The sequence below is a fragment of the Sus scrofa genome, chromosome 2 (genome assembly GCF_000003025.6).
Source record: "Sus scrofa isolate TJ Tabasco breed Duroc chromosome 2, Sscrofa11.1, whole genome shotgun sequence".
Taxonomy (NCBI): domain Eukaryota; kingdom Metazoa; phylum Chordata; class Mammalia; order Artiodactyla; family Suidae; genus Sus; species Sus scrofa.
This window is the reverse complement of record NC_010444.4, coordinates 100,863,191-100,884,458: the sequence shown is the minus strand read 5'-3', so window position 1 is coordinate 100,884,458 and position 21,268 is coordinate 100,863,191. Positions and strand designations below refer to the sequence as shown.

General features: G+C 35.0%; 1 protein-coding gene across 10 annotated transcripts in view; it reads left to right on the top strand.

The window, feature by feature from the left end:
- FAM172A (family with sequence similarity 172 member A) overlaps positions 1-21,268 on the top strand; it is a 415,825-nt gene that overhangs the window by 9,136 nt on the left and 385,421 nt on the right. For 6 of the 10 annotated variants that reach the window (XM_013994983.2, XM_021085391.1, XM_021085388.1 and 3 more), the window contains one exon: positions 21,057-21,180. The exons of the other annotated variants lie outside the window; for them this stretch is intronic. In XM_013994983.2, coding sequence (XP_013850437.2) covers positions 21,075-21,180 — 106 coding nt within the window. In that variant the 5' untranslated portion in view covers positions 21,057-21,074. Of the gene's footprint in view, positions 1-21,056; positions 21,181-21,268 lie in introns of those variants that run through there. 10 annotated transcript variants of the gene reach the window in all.

The window sequence follows — 21,268 nt, the reverse complement described above, 5'->3', positions numbered from 1 at the left end:
GTGAGCTGTGGTGTAGGTTGCAGACGCGGCTTGGATCCCGCATTGCTGTGGCTGTTGTGTAGGCTGGCAGCTACAGGCTCTGATTTGACCCCTAGCCTGGGAACCTCCATATGCCGCGAGAGCGGCCCAAGAAATGGCAAAAAGACAAAAAAAAAGTCGCACCTACACATTTCTTTAAGGTAAATCATTGTATACTTCTGGCTCCTGCTAAGGCTGTGGGACAATGCTCTTAAGCTTTGAGGATCAGTAAGGCACACTCTGCTCTCTGTAGGGTCTTTTGTCTGGCTGACTAATATTCTCTGGTGTCACCTTTAATATTTTAATATTTAAAAAAAGATTTTTTTATCCTCAGCTTTATCTTTGAACCATGTTAGTACCCTGGATTTGATCTTTGCTCAGAAGGCATTTCTTAATTTTAGCATCATTTGTCTTCTGGAGAGGATTTTTTAAAATAGACTTTATTTTAAAAGCAGTTCTAGAACATGGACTTGGAGAACAGACTTGTGGTTGCCAAGGGGAAGGGGGAGTGAGTGGGATGGGCTGGGAATCTGGGGTTAATAGGTGCAAACTATTGCATTTGGCTTAATAGGTGCAAGCTATTGCATTTGGAATGGATAAACAATGAGATCTTGTTGTATAGCTCTGGGAACTACATCTAGTCACTTGTGATGGAGCATGGGAAGATGATGTGAGAAAAAGAATGTGTGTATATATATATGTGTGTGTGTGTGTGTGTGCGTGTGACTGGGTCACTTTTCTGTACAGTAGAAAATTGACAGAATACTGTAAACCAACTATAGTGTAAAAAGTAAAAATCACTAAAAAAACTCCCACAGTTCTAAGTTCACAGGAAAATTAAATGGAGTGTTCAAAGATTCCCTTACACCTCCTAGCTCCAGACTCATGCAGTCTCACCTTGCTATTGACATTCTTCATCAAGAGTGGTACCTTTGTTTTAGCAGACAAAGACCATAGTTTACCTTAGGGTTGCCTTTTAGTGGTGTACACTGAATGGATTTGGAGAAATATGTAATGATATGTATCCCCCATCATAGTATTGTACACAAAAGTTTCACTGCCCTAAAAAAATTGTCTCTGTTATGCCTGTTCACTCCTTCTTCCTCCCTAACTCTAGTAACCACTAGTCTTTTTACTGTCTCCATAGTTTTGCCATTTCAAGTATATCATATAGTTGAAATCATACAGTATGCAGCCTTTACAGATTGGCTTCTTTCATTTGGTAATATGCTTTTAAATTTCCTCCCTGTCTTTATAGCTTGATAGCTGCTTTTTTTTTTTTTTTTTAAAAAAGTGCTGTTGAATAATATTCTTTTGTACGGATGTACCACAATTGATTTATTCATTGACCTGCTTTAGGACAGCTTTGTTGTTTCTAAGTTTGGCAAAAATGAATAAAGCTGCTAACATCTGCATGTAGGTTTTTGTGTGGATACAAGTTTTCAACTAATTTTGGTAAATATCAAGGTGTATGATCCTGGATCATCTTCTCTAAGCTTAATTCTCCCAGGAACAATGTGTGAGGGTTACCAACTAGCTACAGTTCTGATTTGACCTCTAGCCTGGGAACTTCCATATGATGAGGGTGTGGCCCTAAAAAAGGCAAACACACACACAAAAAGTATAATTGAAGTACAATAAATTGTACATATTTAAAGTCTATAATTGATGTTTTAGTGTACATCTTTGAAACTGATCACAATTAAGATAAGGAATATTTCCTTCACCTCCAAATGTTTTCTTCTTCCATTTTTTGTTGGTCATTGTCTGTCTTCTCTGGAGAGGTAGCTGTTTAAATCTTTTGCTTACTTTTAAATTTGATTGTCTTATTTGAATTAGAGAATTATTATTCAATATTATTGAATTGTAAGAGGTTTTTTTATTTTTTTATTTTTTTGGCCGCACCCACGGCATATGGAGGTTCCCAGATGAGGAGTCAAATTGCAGCTACAGCCTACACCACAGCCACAGCAATGCCAGATCCAAGTTGTGTCTCTGACCTACATCACAGCTCATGGCAATACCAGGTCTTTAACCCACTGAGCGAGGCCATTCATAAAACCACAACCTCATGGTTTTTAGTAAGATTCGTTTACTTTGTGCCACGATGGGAACTCCAAGAGTTTTTTTTTTTTCTTTTCCCCAGTATAATCTGTACATGTCTTTTTTAGTGTGTATGTGTGGTGTCTTCCAAATATTTTCTATAGTCTGTGGCTTCTTTTTCATTTTTGCGAAGTTATTTTTATAGGCCAAATATTTTTAATTTAATGAAGTACAGTTTATCATTTTTTTTTTCGTTTATGATTTGTGGGGTTTTTTTGGTTGTACCTCTGAGAAAACTGCCTAATCTAAGTTTCTCAAGATTTTTTCCTGTGTTTTCTTCTAAATTTTTATAGTTTTAAGTATTATATTCATGTCTGTGATCTATGTTAAGTCAGTTTTTATGTATGATGTGAGGTAAGAGTTTTTATCTTTTTCCAAACAGTTAATTCAATTGAATCAATACTATTTATCGAAGACATTCCTTCCTTTGAATAGCCTATCACCTTTGTTGGAAATCAGCTAACACTCTATGTGCTGGTCTGTTTCTATACTCTCCATTCTGATTCATTGATGTATGTGTCTGTCCTTATTTTAATACCAACCTGTCTTGATTATTGTGGCTTTATGTTAAGTCCTAAAAATTTGGTAGGGTACTTTTTTTTTTTTTTTTTTTTTTTGTCTTTTAGGGTCATATTTGTGGAATATGGAGGTTCCCAGGCCAGGGGTCTAATCGGAGCTATAGCTGCCAGCCTACACCACAGCCACAGCAACGCAGGATCCGAGCTGCATCCGTGACCTACACCACAGCTCACGGCAACACCAGATCCTTAACCCACTGAGCAAGGCCAGGGATTGAATCCACAACCTCATGGTTCCTAGTTGGATTCATTTCTGCTGTGCCATGATGGGAACTCTTGAAGGGTACATTTTATACTTTGTTCTGCTATAGAATTGCTTTGATCATTCTAAGTCTCTTTAATTTCTGTGTGAGTTTTAGAATTAGCTTGTCAGTATTTACAAAATAGCCTATTGTGATTCTGATTGGGATTGTGTTGAATCTGTAAATCAATTTGGGGAGAAATGTCATCATAAAAATAGAGTTTTCTAATCCATGAAAATGTTATTTCTTTCCTTTTACTTAGGTTTTCTTTAATTTCTCTTAAAGTAGTTCTTAATATAATGGTCTTAGCTTTTATTAGATTTATTTTTAGATACTTTGTTTTTTGGCATCACTGAAATGAATTTTTCAAATTTTCTGATTATTCTTGATACTTATATGTATATGTTTACATAAATAATGTTGATTTGTATATAATTACCTTGTATTCTCTTACCCAGTTAAATCTATTTATTAGCAATAGTAGTTGTTTTATAGTTTCTCTAGGCTTTTCCATTAAACTGTCATGTAAAATGTAATCAGGGATAGTTTTACTTCTTTGTTCAAATCTCTGTTTTTCTTTCTTTTCCTCATAGCCATGTGTAGTGTAGCATCATGTGTAGGCCTGACAGGTTACCAATGTGTCCAAAGTTCACTTTGTAATAAATTTAACAACAAAGCCAATTAAATACCATATTTTATTTATCTTATCTATATTTACCTGTCTCAATTCACTTAATAATAAGGGTCTGTAGTCATAAGTTAATGTGCAAAGTCAATCAAATACTGCATTTGTATACCCTATACACATTTAATTTTTTTAATACACTTAGTGGTAAAAGTGGGCATTCTCGACTGTTACTGATCTGAGGGAGAAAGAATTCAGTTCTTCAGCAGTTTTGATTCTGCACTTATTATTCAATGCTTCTGCAGTCATAACTCTTCTCTAGCCTGGTAATTTGTCTCCTCTCAGGGAGGACACTCCCCTGGCTTAGAAAGCTTTGAGTTGAGTATGTTCTCTTCTTTTGATACTAGGTATGATTTAGTAAGTAACTGCCCATGTGGTACTTATGGTAGCTATAAATCTTTCAATTCAATGGAGAATTAAGATGTGGATAGGGTATATAATATATGGTATTTGATTTACTTTGTTCATTAGTTTATTTTACAGCAAACTTTGGAAAATGTTGATAATCTGTCTGCTCTATGTATAATGCTGAAGACATCATAGATTGCTGAGATTGCAGAGAGTTTTACATTCTAACTTGTAGTTACTTGTTTGCTCTTAGTTCTCCACTCCTGTAACTGACCTATATTTTTTTTTTTTAGTGAGAAATCCTTAGAGTGTAGAAAGAATACCATGCTCATTTCTCACTACTTTTTAGTCCATGATTTTTCTCCTCTCTTCTAGTTACCTGGCATTGCATTCCAAGTGACTGGAAGGGAAAAGAGTTTTGAAAATGTCAGTATTTGCTGCACTCAAATGTTTATATACTGCTTCATGTGGTTTGAAACTTGGGCTTCTTCCCTTTCTCATTTATGATCTAGTTTGCCAATGTCTGTCACATATTTAAAATCTGTGTGAATAAAACAGATGAGATTATTTACATATTGACTTTAAGGTAAAAATTACAGTGATATTTGAGGGAGAATGCCTTTTCTCTCTTCTATTGTTGCCCTTTTCATTTCTTATTTGTTCAATTTTAGGCTATTATTGGGCCATATGGCTGTTAAAAGATCATGTATCATTTACATTTTCCATGCAGCTATTATGCAGCCCTAATGTTTACTTATCTACTGTGCCTTTCAGAAGATTCTGAAATCCTGAAATTAGTTTTAAACTTAGAAAGAGATAGAATAGTCTGTCTATGCCATGTGTTTGAACCCATGTTTACCAAAGCTCTAAAGTGTTGTATTAGGCACTGATTAAATCACAGCAGGATTCTTGAGTTACAGAAGTCAAGTCCAAAATATTTATTGTGTAAGGAATCATTTAGGAAAGGGTGTTAGGCTGCCATGAGCTGTGGTGCAGGTTACAGATGCGGCTCGGATCTCGCATTGCTGTGGCTGTGGCATAAGCCAGCAGCTGCAGCTCTGATTTGACCCCTAGCCTGAGAACCTCTATATGCTGCGGGCACGGCTATAAAAACCAAAAAATAAAGAAAAAAGGGTGTTAGGTTTGGAATTGTTTCAGGACATTACACGAGCCTGGTACGTATTGTTTAGTATGTAACCATTATTAAAATAAAGACTGCACTTGTGAAAGAGCCCACTTCTATGCCCTTCCAGTTCTGTGATTTTATATTTTGAATATTTTTCTTTTTAAATTTTAATTATAGTTGATTTGCATTGTTCTGTCATTTTTCTGCTCTATGGCAAAGTGACCCAGTCATATATCTATACACACTCTTTCTCATATTATCTTTCATCATGTTCCATTACAAGTGATAGAACATAGTTTCCTGTGCTATAGGACCTCTTTGTCTATCCATTCTAAATGTAATAGTTTGCATCTATTAACCCTGAACTCCCAGTCTATCCTACTCCCTCACCTTCCCCCTTGGCGACCACAACTCAGCTATCCGTGTCTGTGAGTCTGTTTCTGTTTTGTAGATAGGTTCATCTGTGCCATATTTTATATTCCACATATAAGTGATATCATACAGTATCTGTATTTCACTTTCTGACGTATTTCACTTAGTATGAGAATCTCTGGTTCCATTCAGGTTGCTGCAAATGGCATTATTTTTATTTCTTTTATGGCTGAGTAGGATTTTTTTTTTTATATGTGCACATCTTCTTAATCCAATTTGTCCATGGATATTTAGGTTGTTTCCTTGTCTTGGTTATTGTGGATAGGGCTGCAATAAACATAGGGGTGCATGTATCTTTTTAAATGAGAGTATTGTCTGGATATATGCCCAAGAGTGGGATTGCTGGGTTATATGGTAATTCTACACTCAGTTTCCTGAGGAACCTCCATACTGTTTTCCATAATGGTTGTACCAATTACATACTCACAGGCAGTTCAGGAGGGTTCTCTTTTCTCCATACTCTATCCAGCATTTGTTATTTGTAGTCTTATTAATGATAGCCATTCTGTCTGGTGTGAGGTGTGATCTCATTGTAGTTTGTTTTTTGTTTTGTTTTGTTTTGCTTTTTAGGGTCACATCCATGGCATATGGAAGTTCCCAGGCTAGGGGTCTAATCAAAGCTGCAGCTGCCGGCCTATACCACAGCCACAGCAAAGTGGGATCTGAGCTGTGTCTGCGACCTTTATCACAGCTTATGGCAATGCTGGATCCTTAACCCACTGAGTGAGGCCAGGGATCAAACCTGCATCCTCATGGATCTTAGTATCGTTAACTGCCAAGCCATGAAGGGAGCTCCCCTCATTGTAGTTTCGGTATTTCTCTAATAGCGATGTTGAGCATTTTCTTTTTTTTCATGTGCCTGTTGGCCATTGGTATGTCTTCTTTGGAGAAATGACTGTTTAGGTCATCTCCCCATTTTTCAGTTGGGTATTTGATTTTTTATTTTGCTGTTGAATTGTATGAGTTGTTTGCATATTTTTGCGATTAAGCCCTTGTTGGCTGCATCATTTGCAACTATTTTCTCCCATTCAGTAAGTTGTCTTGTGTGTGTGTGTGTGTGTGTGTGTGTGTGTGTGTGTGTGTGTGGTTTTCTTTCCTGTACAAAAACTTGTAAGTTTGATTAGGTCCCATTGGTTTATTTATTTTTTATTTCTATTGCCTTGGGAGACTGACTTAAGGAAACATTTGAATGGTTGATGTCGGAGAATGTTTTTCATATGTTCTCTCGTAGGAGTTTTATGATGTCTGTCTCATATTTAAGTCTTTAAGCCATTTTGAGTTTGTTTTTGTCCATGGTGTGTGGATGTGTTCTAGTTTCATTGATTTCCATACAGCTGCCAAGTTTTCCCAGCACCACTTGCTGAAAACATTGTCTTTTTCCCATTTTATATTCTTGCCTCCTTGATCAAAGATTAATTGACCATAGGTGTCTGGGTTTATTTATGGGTCCTGTATTCTGTTCTATTGGTCCACATGTCTGTTTTTGTACCAGTACCACACTGTCTTGATACTATAGTTTTGTAGTATTGTCTGAAGTCTGGGAGAGTTATGCCTCCTGCTTGGGTTTGTTGTTGTTTTTTTTTTTTTTTTCCTCCTCAGAATTGCTTTGGCTATTCTGGGTCTTTTGTGGTTCCATATAAAGTTTGGATTGTTTGTTCTAGTTCTGTGAGAAATATCATGGGTAATTTGATGGGGATTGCATTGAATCTGTAGATTGCTATGGATAGTATGGCCATTTTAACAGTATTAATTCTTCCAGTCCAGGACCATGGGATATCTTTCCATTACTTTGAACCCTCTTTAATTTCCTTGATTAATGTTTTATAGTTCTCAGCATGTAAGTCTTTCACCTCCTTGGTCAGGTTAATTCCTAGGTATTTAATTTTTTTGGGTGTGATTTAAAAAGGCACTGTATTTTTATATTCTTTTTCTGGTATTTCATTGTTAGAGTACAGACATGCAACTGATTTCTGAATGTTAATCTTATGTCCTACTACTTTGCTGAATTTGTTCATCAGTTCAAGTAGTTTTTATGTGGACTCTTTAGGGTTTTCTATATATAGTATCATGTCATCTGCATACAGTGACAATTTTACCTCTTCTCTTCCAATTTGGATACTTTTTCTTTCTTCCTTTCTCCCTCCCTCTCCTTCTTTCCTTCCTTCTTTCTTATTGCTGTGGCTAGGACCTCCAATACTATGTTGATTAAAAGTGGTGAGAGTGGGCATCCATGTCTTATTCCAGATTTTAGTGGGAAGGCATTTTTCCGTTGAATATTATATTGACTGTGGGTTTGTCATAAATGGTTTTTATTATGTTAAGATATGTTCCCTCTATAACCTCTTTGGTAAGAGTTTTTTTTTTTTTTGTATCATAAATGGATGTTGGACTTTGTCAAATGCTTTTTCTGCATTTATTAAGATGATCCTGTGGTTTTTTATTTTGAATCTTTATTTAAACTTGTTTTAAACACTATCCTTGGGCTTAGTGTTCTGTAAAGGGCCAGCATTGGAGGTTTGCAGAATATTTTGATCCTTGTTATGTGTCTATGTGTGTGTAAAACCAAATTTCACATGAACAAATGTTAAAATACATGAATATTTTCATTAAAAACAAAACCAAACTAGTCAACCATATGAAGAGCAAGGCCACAAGTTTACAGGAGCTCTGCCAACATATGAATAGTTATATTTCAGGTAGTAACTTAGGGACTAAGTTGTACTTGAGGTCATATAGCAAAATTTGTGGCTAATATTTCAAATGAACAAAATATAGGCTTATTTAAAATCAAGTATAGGCCTTTAAATATATACTTAGACTAAGCTTTCATGATAATTCATTGTTAGTCTGGGCAGCTTTATAATTTTCTTTCTGGTAATTTGTATACCAATAAAGGATAGTTGAATCAACATCTGTTTTTCAGTGAAAGAAAGTTTAACTCATGCAGAAAAAGCAGTATTTTCAACATTTGTCATTTAAACAAATAGAAATGACTTTAACAAAATGTTATCTTCAAGCAAAGCACCAGATAAAATGTTTTATGCTTGTTTTATTCTCATTCTAACATCAAGTCCTCCCTCCAGTGGCTGCTGTTACAGCATTTTCCTTGTTTACCTTATTTTGGAAAAACAAGAGAAGTTATTTATTTATTTTTTCTCAGAATTAAAGCCCATTTTTGTTTCATGTTGAAAGACTGGCAGATTATTCTCTGTGGAAAATAGACCATTGTGACTAGATGAGCCTGTCCTTTGGTAGTCAAGGGGATAGATACTCTGAAGTGAATTCTTTTTCTTTCTTTCTTTTTTTTTTTTTTTTTTTGTCTTTTTAGGGCCACACCCGAGGCATTTGGAGGTTCTCAGGCTAGGTGTTGAATCAAAGCTGTAGCCACTGGCCTGTACCACAGCCACAGCAACACCAGATCCAAGCCATGTCTGCGACCTACACCACAGCTCATGGCACCAGATCCTTAACCCACTGAACAAGGCCAGGGATTGAAACTGTGTCCTCATGGATGCTAGTCAAATTTGTTTCTGCTGAGCCACAAGGGTAACTCCCGAAATGATTTCTTAGTCCTGATCTGTTATTTTTATTTTCATTTTGTCTTTTTAGGGGCTCACCCATGGCATGTGGAGGTTTCCAGGCTAGGAGTTGAATTGGAGCTGTTGCTGCCAGTGCAACATCAGATCTGAGCCACGTCTGCGACCTACACTGAGCTCACGGCAATGCTGTATCCTTAACCCACTGAGCAAGGCTAGGGGTCAAACCTGCATCCTCAAGGGTGCTATTCGGGTTCATTAACCACTGAGCCCTGACGGGAACTCCTAAATCCCCTTTTATAAATTGTAATAAAGGCAGTGCTACTAAAATTTATAAAAGGCAGTACTACTAAAATTAGTTAAAATACTCCATTTCTTTTAGTGTTTCTCTTTATCGTTTATTTTAAAATATGTTGCTGATAAATGAATATGATTATAGCATTAAGGTCCTATGTGTGACTATACACATATACTGATTCAAAAGTGGCCATTCTATATGTAATGTTTAAGTAAGTTATACACCATAATAATAAAATGTGCAGCTGTAAATTTGCCACTCGATCCATCATTCAAAACACTATCAACAGTGTGTCTATGTGTTTCTCCCCATTTTTGTACCTGCCACCTTCCCAGAGGTAACTACTACAATGAATTTTGTGTTTTTCTCTTAATTTTTCTTATTCTTTTTTATTGCCCAAATTGTGACATCAATAAATGGTTTTAGTTTAGTTTGCTTTTGATCGCTATATAAATGGTATTATAATGTGTGTAATTTTTTGTTTCTTGGTTGTTTACTTAATATTATTTTTGGATCTTTCATCCATATTTTTGAGTACAGTTGTGGTTTATTCACTTTTACTGCTATATACAATTCATTCTATTAATATACTGCAGTATATCTGCCCTGCTGTAATTAGGGAACAGTCTTTTCCAGCTGTGGCAACCAGATTCCAGGATGGCCCCCAATGATCTTTGTTTCTTGATATTCATGTCTTTATGTAGACCTTTCCTACATCAAATAAGGTTGTCCTCTGTGCTAGCAGAATATCAAGGAAGTGATGGTGAGAATTTTGCAGCTTTCTCCTTGTTCTCATGGCCCTGTCTCTCTGGAAAAAGCCATAAGCCATGGCTTGGTGATACTTAAGCAGACCCGTGAAGGAGCCCATGTGGGGAGGTCCTGAGACTTCTAGCAACAACCAGTGCCACCTAATTTATCTTTGTGAGTGAGGCACCTCTAGCTCCAGTCAGACTTTCATATGGTTGCAGGCCTTCACAGTATATCTTGACTGCAACCTTCTGAATCTGAACCAGAACCTCCCAGCTGAGCTGCTCCAAATTTCTGATCCATAGAAACTGTAGGACACTATAAATGTTTACTGTTTCTGGCACATTTTGAGGTAATTTGTTATGCAGCTATATATATAATGAATAAACCAGCTTTTTTGATATTTCCCGAACATTTTTATACCTGTCTCCTGATTCATATATACAAGACCAAGTAGTGGACCAAGATGTTAACTTACAAGTACGAGAATGTTTAACCTGGATATCTCAGGCCAGTTTTTTCAAAGCGGTTGTGTTAATTTATGGATTGATCAGCAATATGATTAAAAATCTGCATTATGCCCAATTCTTTTTAACTTTGAGTATTGTCATTTTTATATATTTTCTAGTCTAGGTAGTATAAAATAATTACTTTTTTAAAATAAATATCCAAATTGTGTTTCCTGCCCCAACATCAAAGCAGTAGTCTTCTATATTGTCCCATAAGAAGTTTGGTTTTGCTTTTTGCATTTAGGCCCCTAATCCATTCAGAGTTAATATTTATCTATGGAGGGTGGTGGGTATCTAAGTTTGTTTTTTTACCATGTAGTTAACCAGTTGTTCCAATTATTGAAAAGTCCACCCTTTCTCCAGTGTTATGTCAGTGTTGTTCATCTCTGTCACAGAAATCTGGTATGTAAATCTGCTTTGGAGTTCTGTTCTATCAGTCAACTTCTTTATTCTAGTACTAACGATGTACTGTTTTAATTACTGAGGTATCTGGTAAGGCAAGTCTTCCCATCATAATCTTCTTTTTTAGGAATGTCTTGGTTTTCTTAGTCTTCTTCCATATAATTTTTGAATTTGTTTTCAAGATTTGGGGAAAATCTCTTTTGGCTTTGAGTGGAATTATACTGAATCCATTTATCAAGTAGAGAAAATTTGATATTTTTACCATATTGAGTCTTTCTATCCATGAATATGGTATATCTCTTCATGTACTTTGGTCTTTTTTAATGTCTTTCAGTAACATTTTATCATCTTCTGCACATAGGTTTAACATAACTTTTGCTAGATGTATTAATACTCTAAGATATTTTTTGCTGTTATACAAGATGTCTTAAAAAAAACCTATGTTTTATAACTGATTGTTGCTGGTATTTATAAAAACACTATTTTTGTATGTAAATTGCTTTTGTCATTTTGATAAATTCTCTTTTTATTCCTAATAGTGTAGTTATTCTTATTTTTTCTTTATTTTTGAAAATCTTGCTTCTTGCTTCTTCTTGTTTTGATGTTGTTGTTTTAGATAATCATATCATCTGCAAATAATAACTTTGCTTTTCTATTTTTGATTCTTATACATTTTAAATTTATTTTTCATATCTTAGTATACTGGCTAGAATCTTCAAAAAACTTTGACTGTAAGTGGTAATAGTAAGGTGGTAATGACAGACAATTTTTCCTGGTAACTGATTTTAAAGAAAATGTTTTTAATAATTTACCATGGAGAGTAGTTTTACTATAAATTTTTTGAGCCTCTTTATCATGTTAAAGACATTCCTTTTTATTCCTAATTTGCTATGACTTCTCTTCCAAAAATGAGTATTAAATTTTGAATTTATCAAAAACTTTTCTTCAGATATTGAAGTTATTATGGTTTTCTTCCTTTATGCTAGTTTACTGAGTAACATTTGTAGATACTGTAGTGTTTTGTAATATAGTTTCCAAGTTTACTTGTTCTCAACAGGAGAGTCCCTCAGGGAACTTAGCTATAAAGTTGGAAGTAAAGTCTGCATGTAAAATTCTTCTCATCATCATAGGAAGGGATTCTACAACTTTGTGTTTATTAGACAATAGTAATGAAAGCTGCCTGGCATACAGTATTTAAGCATAGGTTAGTAACAAATGGCTTGGCATTACACACAGTGTCCTGGTGCTGACAACTTCAATCTGAGAGTTAACTTCCTCTAATTACTATGTGGCTAAGGGATGGTTGTTTTTTCTGGGAGAAAAATATTTTGTAGAAGCCAGGAGAATTCAGAGCCCTTTGCATTTGGAATAAGAGGAGTTTGCTGCCTCAAATCCTTTGTTAATATAGTCAAGTTATGAATTGTGTGCATTGTTTTCTGAGTAAAGTAAATAACCACTGTAACTAATATGATACTTTAAAAAGGTTATTCGAAGTTTCACATTTCTAATTCTCTTATTTAAGATCAGATACTTGTAGTATCACAGCAATAGAGAACCTCCCCAAATCTAGGTTCATCACCACTTGGTCCCAGGATGTGGGCATTATTGAAATATGGTACAAACATGAAGTTCTAGAAAGTACTATCACTTTATAAAGAATTGAGAAACTCTAGAAGCAAAAAAAAAAAAAATCATTCTTTCTGAAGGCCCTTAAGTGATAATATTCCCAGTTGTTAACACATCTAGGTAAAGTCAGGCTTCACAGCTATTTTCCACTTAGCTAAACAATATGGAGTGCACTGTCAGTGGACATTGGATGTAAGTGGTACTTAAATGCCTATTTGCAGTACAATTGTGGTCTCCACAAAGTTTAACTTTGCCATTAAATTTTATTGCTAGTGTTAACTCATATGGCTTATTGGGCTTAAGAGTAAATTGCTTAATTATGTGCTCAAGTTTTTCCTTCACTTTTTTTTCCCCTACAACATATGGCATGTTTCTGACTTTGAAGTAAGTTAGTATTATGTATGGGATCAGTTGCAGTAATAACCAAAATAAAAATAATAATACATTGCCACAGCTTGGATTTTTCACAGTCAGATACTGAGATAAAATTTGAAGTGCAAGATATTTATTCAAGATAAACACTTTTGAAAAGGAGGACAGCAGCATTGGCCAGAGGGAGAGGTTGAGCTAGAGACAGCCCTGCCAAAACTTAGGCCAACCCAGTGGCAGTGAGCTCTGGAGCAAATATTGCCAGTCAGGCTTGTCCTGTATCAGGGTGAAATGGGGGCCTTTTTTTCCCCACCTGGTTCAGTCACCTTCTGAGACAGTCAACCTGGGAAAGGCATGATCTTGCATGAGGCAACTCTGCACTGAGGCTGGGTCTGAAGTGGTGAACAGCTGGAAGCTGTTGGCTGACTATGCTTCCTGCTACTGAGCAGCAAGTTTGCTTTGGAGGGACATCTGAGGGGGGTGCACTTCACCTTAGGATCTTCCATATGAATATTGTGTTTTAAAATTTAGATTGAACCTTGAGTTCACAAAGTTGAGCTCGAGATGGTAGTAAGAGTATTTATGGAATGAGAAAATTTGATTCAGTCATTGTGAATATGTTATTACTGTAATTTCATGGTATTAACTACTTTTAAATCTTATGAAGATAGTTTCTGCTTGGTCAGTTTGGCCTGAAGTTATGCACATTATATAATATTAGTGATATTTTATCATTTACATTTACCGTAGAATTAGTCTCTTAAGTAGCTAATGACATTTAATTTGGTCCATATAAAACATACTGTTTGACACTTTTTTTCCTAATTTTTTTCCTTTTTTTTTTTTTTTTTTTTTTTTTATAGAGGTCCACCCGTAGCATATGTTAAGTTCCCAGGCTAAGGGTTGAATCGAAGCTACAGCTGCCAGCCATAGCCACAGCCACAGCCACAGCCAGGCCAGATCCGAGGTGCATCTGCAACCTACACCATAGCTCAGAGCAACGCAAGATCCTTGACCCACTGAGAAAGACCAGGGATTGAACCTGCATCTTCATGGCTGCTAGTTGAGTTCCTTTCTGCTGTGCCATGACTGGAACTCCCTTTTTTTTCTCTTGAATATAGTTGATTTACAATGATTGAGGTGTACAGCAAAGTGATTCAGTTGTATATATATATACACACGTATATGTTGTATAACATGTACTATGTATATTATGCATATATATTCTTTTTCAGATTCTTTTTATTATAGGTTATTACAAGATATCAAATATAGTTCCCTGTGCTATACAGTAGGACCCTGATGTTTATTTTATATATAGTAGTGTGTATCTGTTAATCTCAGATTCTTTTTGTCCTTCCCTTTCTTTCCCCTTTAGACCATAAGTTTGTTTTCTATATGAGTCTATTTCTCTTTTTTTTTTCTGAATTTCAAATGTGAAATTTTATTTTTTTTCCCAAAAGCTGAACATCACAGTTTGATAATATACACACATACTGAAGGAATGCTGTTACTTTGATCATGTGTCTTGTCTCATAAGTAACATTTTTGCAAATCATTACTTTCTGTACTACAAATTAAGGAAACAGAAATAGCACTTCCTTAATCACTGTTTTACAACTTGTAAAACCAGAGATAATTGATTACATAGAGTTACATAACTTTAATATTGATTGTTTCTTTTTTTTAAAACAACCGTGTAACAGTATCAGTGTTCAAATTTTCCTAGTTGTTTTATTAATGTCTTTTTTAATTCAATGAATTTTATTATATTGATAGCTGTGCTACCATCATCACAACCTAATTTTACATTTCCATCCCAAACCCCAGCCCATGTTCTTCTAAAATTCTGAGCATACCTCCTTTTTGAGAATTATTTTGTTCTCTGACATAGTTCTGCTGTTTATGCTCCATATTATTAAAACTTCATAAAAGTTTACGTAAATTATTTTTTCTTTTGAGGGGCTTCAGAATTGAGAACTATCTAAAAAATTGTCTTAGCCGTGTTTAATTTCTTAGGTTCAATTTTAGCATTGTATTGCAGACATTCCAAGGTTTTCATTCTAGCCTTGTTTGAGTTTCTATCTTTTTCCAGCTGAAAAGCAACATAATACCTAACTAGATGACTACCTGGGAACCTGTTAAAAAGGCACAGTAGTACAATATTAGTTTCTTTTAAAATCTCTGTGATGTCCCTTAACTTTTGACTCTTTCTTTTAGGTGCTTGATTTACCAAGTACTCTGCAGAATGATAGGGAGTAATTTTTATTTTTTTTTAGTTGTGCAACAAACTTGATGTTTAGTTTATTTGTTTCAATTCATTTCTAGTTTAAGGATTTTTTTGGGGGGGGTGGTCTTTTTTGTCTTTTTGAGGACCACACCCTCGGCATATGGAGGTTCCCAGGCTAGGGGTCTAATCAGAGCTGTAGCCACTGGCCTACACCAGAGCCCCAGTAATGTGAGATCCGAGCTGAGTCTGGGACCTACACCACAGCTCAAGGCAATGCCAGATCCTTAACCCGCTGAGTGAGGCCAGGGATCAAACCCGCATCCTCATGGTTCCTAGTTGGATTTGTTAACTACTGAACCATGATGGGAATGCCAAAGGATTATTTTTTCTTGATTTATTTAAAAATGTTTGTATTGAAGTATAATTGATTTACAATATTGTGTTAGTTTCAGTTGTGCAGCAGAGTGATTCAGTTATATGTATTTTTTCAGATTATTTCCATTAAAAGTTATGACAAGATATTGAATATGGTTCACAGTAAATCCTTGTTGCTTATTTATTTTATGTTTAATAGTTTGTGTCTCTTAATCCCATACTCCTAGTTTATCTATTCCTCCTTCTCTTTCCCCTTTAGTAACCATAAATTTGTTTTCTATGTCTGTGAGTCTGTTTCTGTTTTGTATATAGATTCATTTGTTTTATTTTTTAGGTTCAATGAATAAGTGATATCATATAATATTTGTCTTTCTCTGTCTAATTTGGTTCACTAAGTATAATATTCTGTTGGCCCATCCATGTTGCAGCAAATGACAATATTCCATTCTTTTTTATGGCTGAGGCATATTCCATTGTGACGGAGGTGATTTTTATCAAACTTAATTCTAAATATCAAACCAAATAGACTGAAACAATTTTGGTGAACACTTTTTGTCTGTGTATATGCAAATTAACTTCTGCCAGCTTGCCCAATCTCAAAATTGTAATACCTTCTACTAATATAAATTTCTACAGGAGAATGAAAACCTACTATACAATAAAGAAACTGGAATTGTTTTCCTAGTTGAGGTTGAGTGGTTTAACTCTACCAACCAGTTGAAAATGACCTAATAAGATAATGGAAGTGAAAGGACTTGGTCACTTTATGACTTAGATATGCATTTAGGAGATAGTTAGAATAGTGTTCTTCTTTGGATACAACTTTAATCTTAAATGAAGGTGGAATTTACGTACTTGAACTTTTCCAGGCATACATTTTAATAAGATTGAAAAATAATATAAACAAACTATATTAAAAATTAATTTAAATTCCATTATGGTTATGTTCATTATAGCCTTAGAAACTCAAGTCAACATAACAAGTATTTATTATGAGGCTTTATTGTTTATTCTAAGAATTCATCCAAATGATGCACATCGAAAGTTTCACATCCCTACAAGCTAGACTGATAAGGATATCATTTTGGGAGTTCCCGTCGTGGCGCAGTGGTTAACGAATCCGACTAGGAACCATGAGGTTGCAGGTTCGATCCCTGCCCTTGCTCAGTGGGTTAATGATCCAGTGTTGCCGTGAGCTGTGGTGTAGGCTGCAGACGCGGCTCAGATCCATCGTTGCTGTGGCTCTGGCATAGGCCAGCGGCTACAGCTCCAATTAAACCCCTAGCCTGGGATCCTCCATATGCCGCAGGAGCAGCCCAAGAAATGGTAAAAAAGACAAAAAAAAGGATATCATTTTGGAATTTTAGGGTAGTAATTGGAGCCAAATTATTTTTGATATTGTGTGAATTATTGATATTTATAGTGTAATTGATAGTTTGTAAAATGTTTTTGTCTACATTCTTTTGTATAATCTTCATACTCATCCTGTGAAGGGAAGTGCTATTTTCTTTTTTATTCCCATTATTAGGTTAAAGAAATTGTTACTTTCTCAAAATCACTCGGCTATTAGGTACTGGAATTGAGGTTAATATCCTGGATTTCTCATTCCAAACCTATTACATCATCTTGCTTGAGAAACTAAGGAGATATTTTAGAGGTGTGTGAATTGGAACAAAGTATTTGTACTCTGAGGTAAACCTTGATCCAAAGACATATTACATTCTCTGCAGAAGCCACCATTATCTAGGCACTGAGAGTCCACATTACCCTGGGCTTTGTCTTCCATGTCTGCTCCAGCCTGACGCCCTTATTCTTCTCTAGTCTCTTCCCTAGGGCCCATCACTCTGTGCGTGCGTGCATTCTCTCTCTCTCTCTCTCTCTCTCTCTCTCTCTCTCTCTCTCTCTCTCTCTCTCTCTTTCTGTCTCTCTCTCTGTCTCTCACACACACACACTCCAAAACATACTTTTTTTCACAGTGTTGTCTCAGAACTATAAATTGTCCAGGATTATTAAGAAGTAACCTTTGCTGATGAGCAACTTCTGAGTACCATGTATTTTTAAAGTGTAATTTGGGTAGATCTTTTGGCATTTCATAAATCTCTGGTACCGATACATTTACTGTGTTTTTGGTTGTGAGTAGTCTCGTGTGAACTGGGTTTCCAGAGCCTGACTTAGCATAGATTCTTTGGACCAAAGCAGATCCAGTAGTCCCAAGGGACTTAATCCAGTTTTAATTGTCCTGTGATATATTTTGTACTTTGATCATTACAATTCAGAATGTGAGATAGAAAGGCCTTCTCTTGCAAAATCATCTGTGTCTAGTTTCCTTTTTAATACCTGCCTCAAACAAACAAATGTAGGAAACTAAGGCTTCTGTGTATTTTCGTAAGTGCTCATGCCATATTTTGAGCAAACAGGGCAAATAAATACTCTGCTGTTTCATGTTCTGAAATACTGACTGGTAAATATTACACATGACAAGTTATTTATGGCTTTATTTATGCATAGTGGATTCTCTGTTGAAATCGTAGAAGGGAAAAAGATACGATAATTGCTTTGTGTAGTTCACAGAATGAAAGCGTAATCCGAGATGTTTTGAATCTAGTTTATACTGTAACCATTTCTAGGAAACCATATTTAAACAGCAGTGGTTATCATGAAGTATACAACATGTCAACTGTGTCCCAATTCACATCAGTAAAAACCTTCCACCGCTTTATTCCCTATAACCTAACCTCCATCAGATAATACTGAATAAACTATGTTGAGTGCACATATTAATATATATATATATATATATATATATATATATATATATATCTCAAATGTATCAAACAGCTTGCTGCCTGCATTTTCAGTAGTATATTTATCTGTGGTCATGCAGGTTATAACTCTGAATATTTATTAGGAAAACTAAATTGAGAATTTATAATATTCCTGATTTAGTTTTACCAGCTGTGCCACAGCCAAGGAAAATAACTTGAGAGGATAAAAATCTAACAGTGAATAAGAAAGCGATAAACAAATTGCTTTTGCTTCATTCTTACCTGATTTGCATCTGCTCCTATAAGGTTTAGGGTCAAAGATAGTGATTAGTAGTCTCCTAACTTACATATCACCGCTTCAGTGGATTGCGGTGTTTGTTTTTAGGTTGTTTCATGTAACATAAGCATGATGATTACTAATTAGTATTTGATCTTGGGAGTCTTGAAAATGATACTCTAACGTGTGAATTGTATTTTTTTTCCCCTCTGCCTTTTACTCATTTATTTGTGAGTTTGACAAATATCCATTGAGCTCCAAATGTACCAGACTTTGTGCTAGGGACAGAGATGATACCTATCCTCAGCGAGATAAAAGTCTAAACGGGGAATGAGTTATTGAACATGGTATAGTACTTAAAGCATTTGTTTCAAGATTTATTGAGATGTAATATATAACATATAACATTATGTACATTTAAGACATAATGTGATGATTTGACTTGTGTACATATTGCAAAATGACCACAATAAGGTTAGTTAACATATGTGTCACCTCACATAGTTACTTTGTGTGTGGTAAGAACTTTTAAGTTATACTCTCTTAGCAGCTTTTAACTATACAACACAATATTGTTAACTACAGTCAACATGCTGTTATATTAGATCCCCAGAATTTTGAAATGTTAATCTGAAAAATGAATCTAGCATCAAACTATTTTATAATTTTACCTTCAGTGAAACAATCATAATGAAATAATCATATAAGTTATTCCACTTAGAAGTTAGACAATTTGAAGCCAGTGAAAAATAACCTAACAGCTTATGTTTAGAAGAACACTGAATTGGCAAAGGTATAAGTGAATTTACAGAGTTTTGAGTTACCTGATCAGGGAAGAAAAATAACTGTTTCATACTAAGTGAAAATGCTTTCCCAGTCAAAAATAATCTCATATTCTAGCTGTTTGTAGCTTAGGAAACCTCACATTACTGAGAAGCAATAATCCTGCTACCAATAGTAATAATCAGCTATAAACCTTCTATAATATTGGTTCTCAATCACTGTTATATGAGCTATATTTTATAAATGAGGAAAATGAAGATTTCGAATATTAAGTGACTTTTCCTTGGCCACAGAGCTATTAAGTGGTGAAGCTAGGATACATTTACAACAATAAAATATATATATATATAAACCAACATATATTGGGTACTTAATTGTGCATCAGGCACTATACTAAATGTTTTGCATTTAACCTGACTGTAACACTGTGAGGGAAGCGTTATCATTTCCACTTTACAAATGCGGAAAGTGGGGCCCAGAGAAGTTAAATAATTCGTCAAGAGCATATGGCTTTGTGGTGGTAGAGCCAGAGGGTCCTTCTTCTTATACTACCCCACCTACGGTTAGAATTTAGATTAGGACAGCATTGGAACATTCATAGCTTAAAAATATTATTTTCAGTATTATTATTATTTTTAAGCATTTTCTGCTGTACTCTGCTGATTATAAATATGCCTCAGTTTTTAAAGATATTTGTAAAATATTCCTCTGAGTGGAAACTCAAGTTTGCTTTTTGAGTAGTAAGTAAATTAGAGAGATATTCAATCTTGTTTATCACAGTTTTTGTGTAATTTCATTAACAGTTATGGATTGATTAGTTTATTTTACTTTAGTTTTCTCCATTGTATGAGTTGCATTTTTTTTTTTTAAACTTGAGAAATAGTGGGGTTTTTTGGTTTGTTTCCTGTTTGTGGGCACCCTGGGAGAAACTATTTATAGTTTAAATGCCATCCTTTTGGCCAAAGAAGAGCAGAATTAGATTTTAATAAATTGTAATTTTATGTTATATTTACTGGAGTGCCATTTATGGCTTCCAGACACTCCAGACAAAAGCCCTTTTCTTTTTTAAAAGGGCTAATTTTTTTTCCTCTTAAAGTTGTATTTTGAATTACACTAAAGATAATTCATGTATTTTTCCCCTTCTGCCTGCGTGTTTCAGAAGGAAAACATTCAGAACTTGTACATGACACATGCTTACAGTTTATTTTAAAAGAAATTTCGTTTTTTAAAAAATTTGATGGAGATGTTTTAGAAAACATTAGATGATAGAGTACTGAGCCTAAATAGTAAATTTAGCTACATTCAATTCAGTAACGTTAGTTTCTGTATGTATAACGTATTTCGTTTGGTGATATGAAAGACATCAAGATGACAAAAACTTGATACCTCTATCCTGGGACTTGTAATCTGTTAGCTGACCCAGACAAATACATAAATAACTATAAGGCAAGGCAAGCTATCTATGATATGTACTGTGGTATAGGCATCAACAAAGTGCAGTGGGAAATCAGGATAGAGAGATTAATCCCAACTGGGAGGATCTAGGACATTCTCTTGGAGCAGATAGGATCGAGTAGAGCTTAATTTATTGCTTTCATTCATTCTAGACTATCTTCTGAAGATTGATGTCTATTTGCTTGAGCTCTTTAATTTTGTTGCCAATTTGGATAAGCATGGCACAAATCCAGCAGGGAGGTCCAGATGAAAAAGAAAAGACAACAGCACTCAAAGGTACATACTTAATTTGCTTTTGCAGGATATTTTCATTGCGCCTAATGAAGGTATAGGAATATTTAGGTGACTGTATATTCATTTCAAT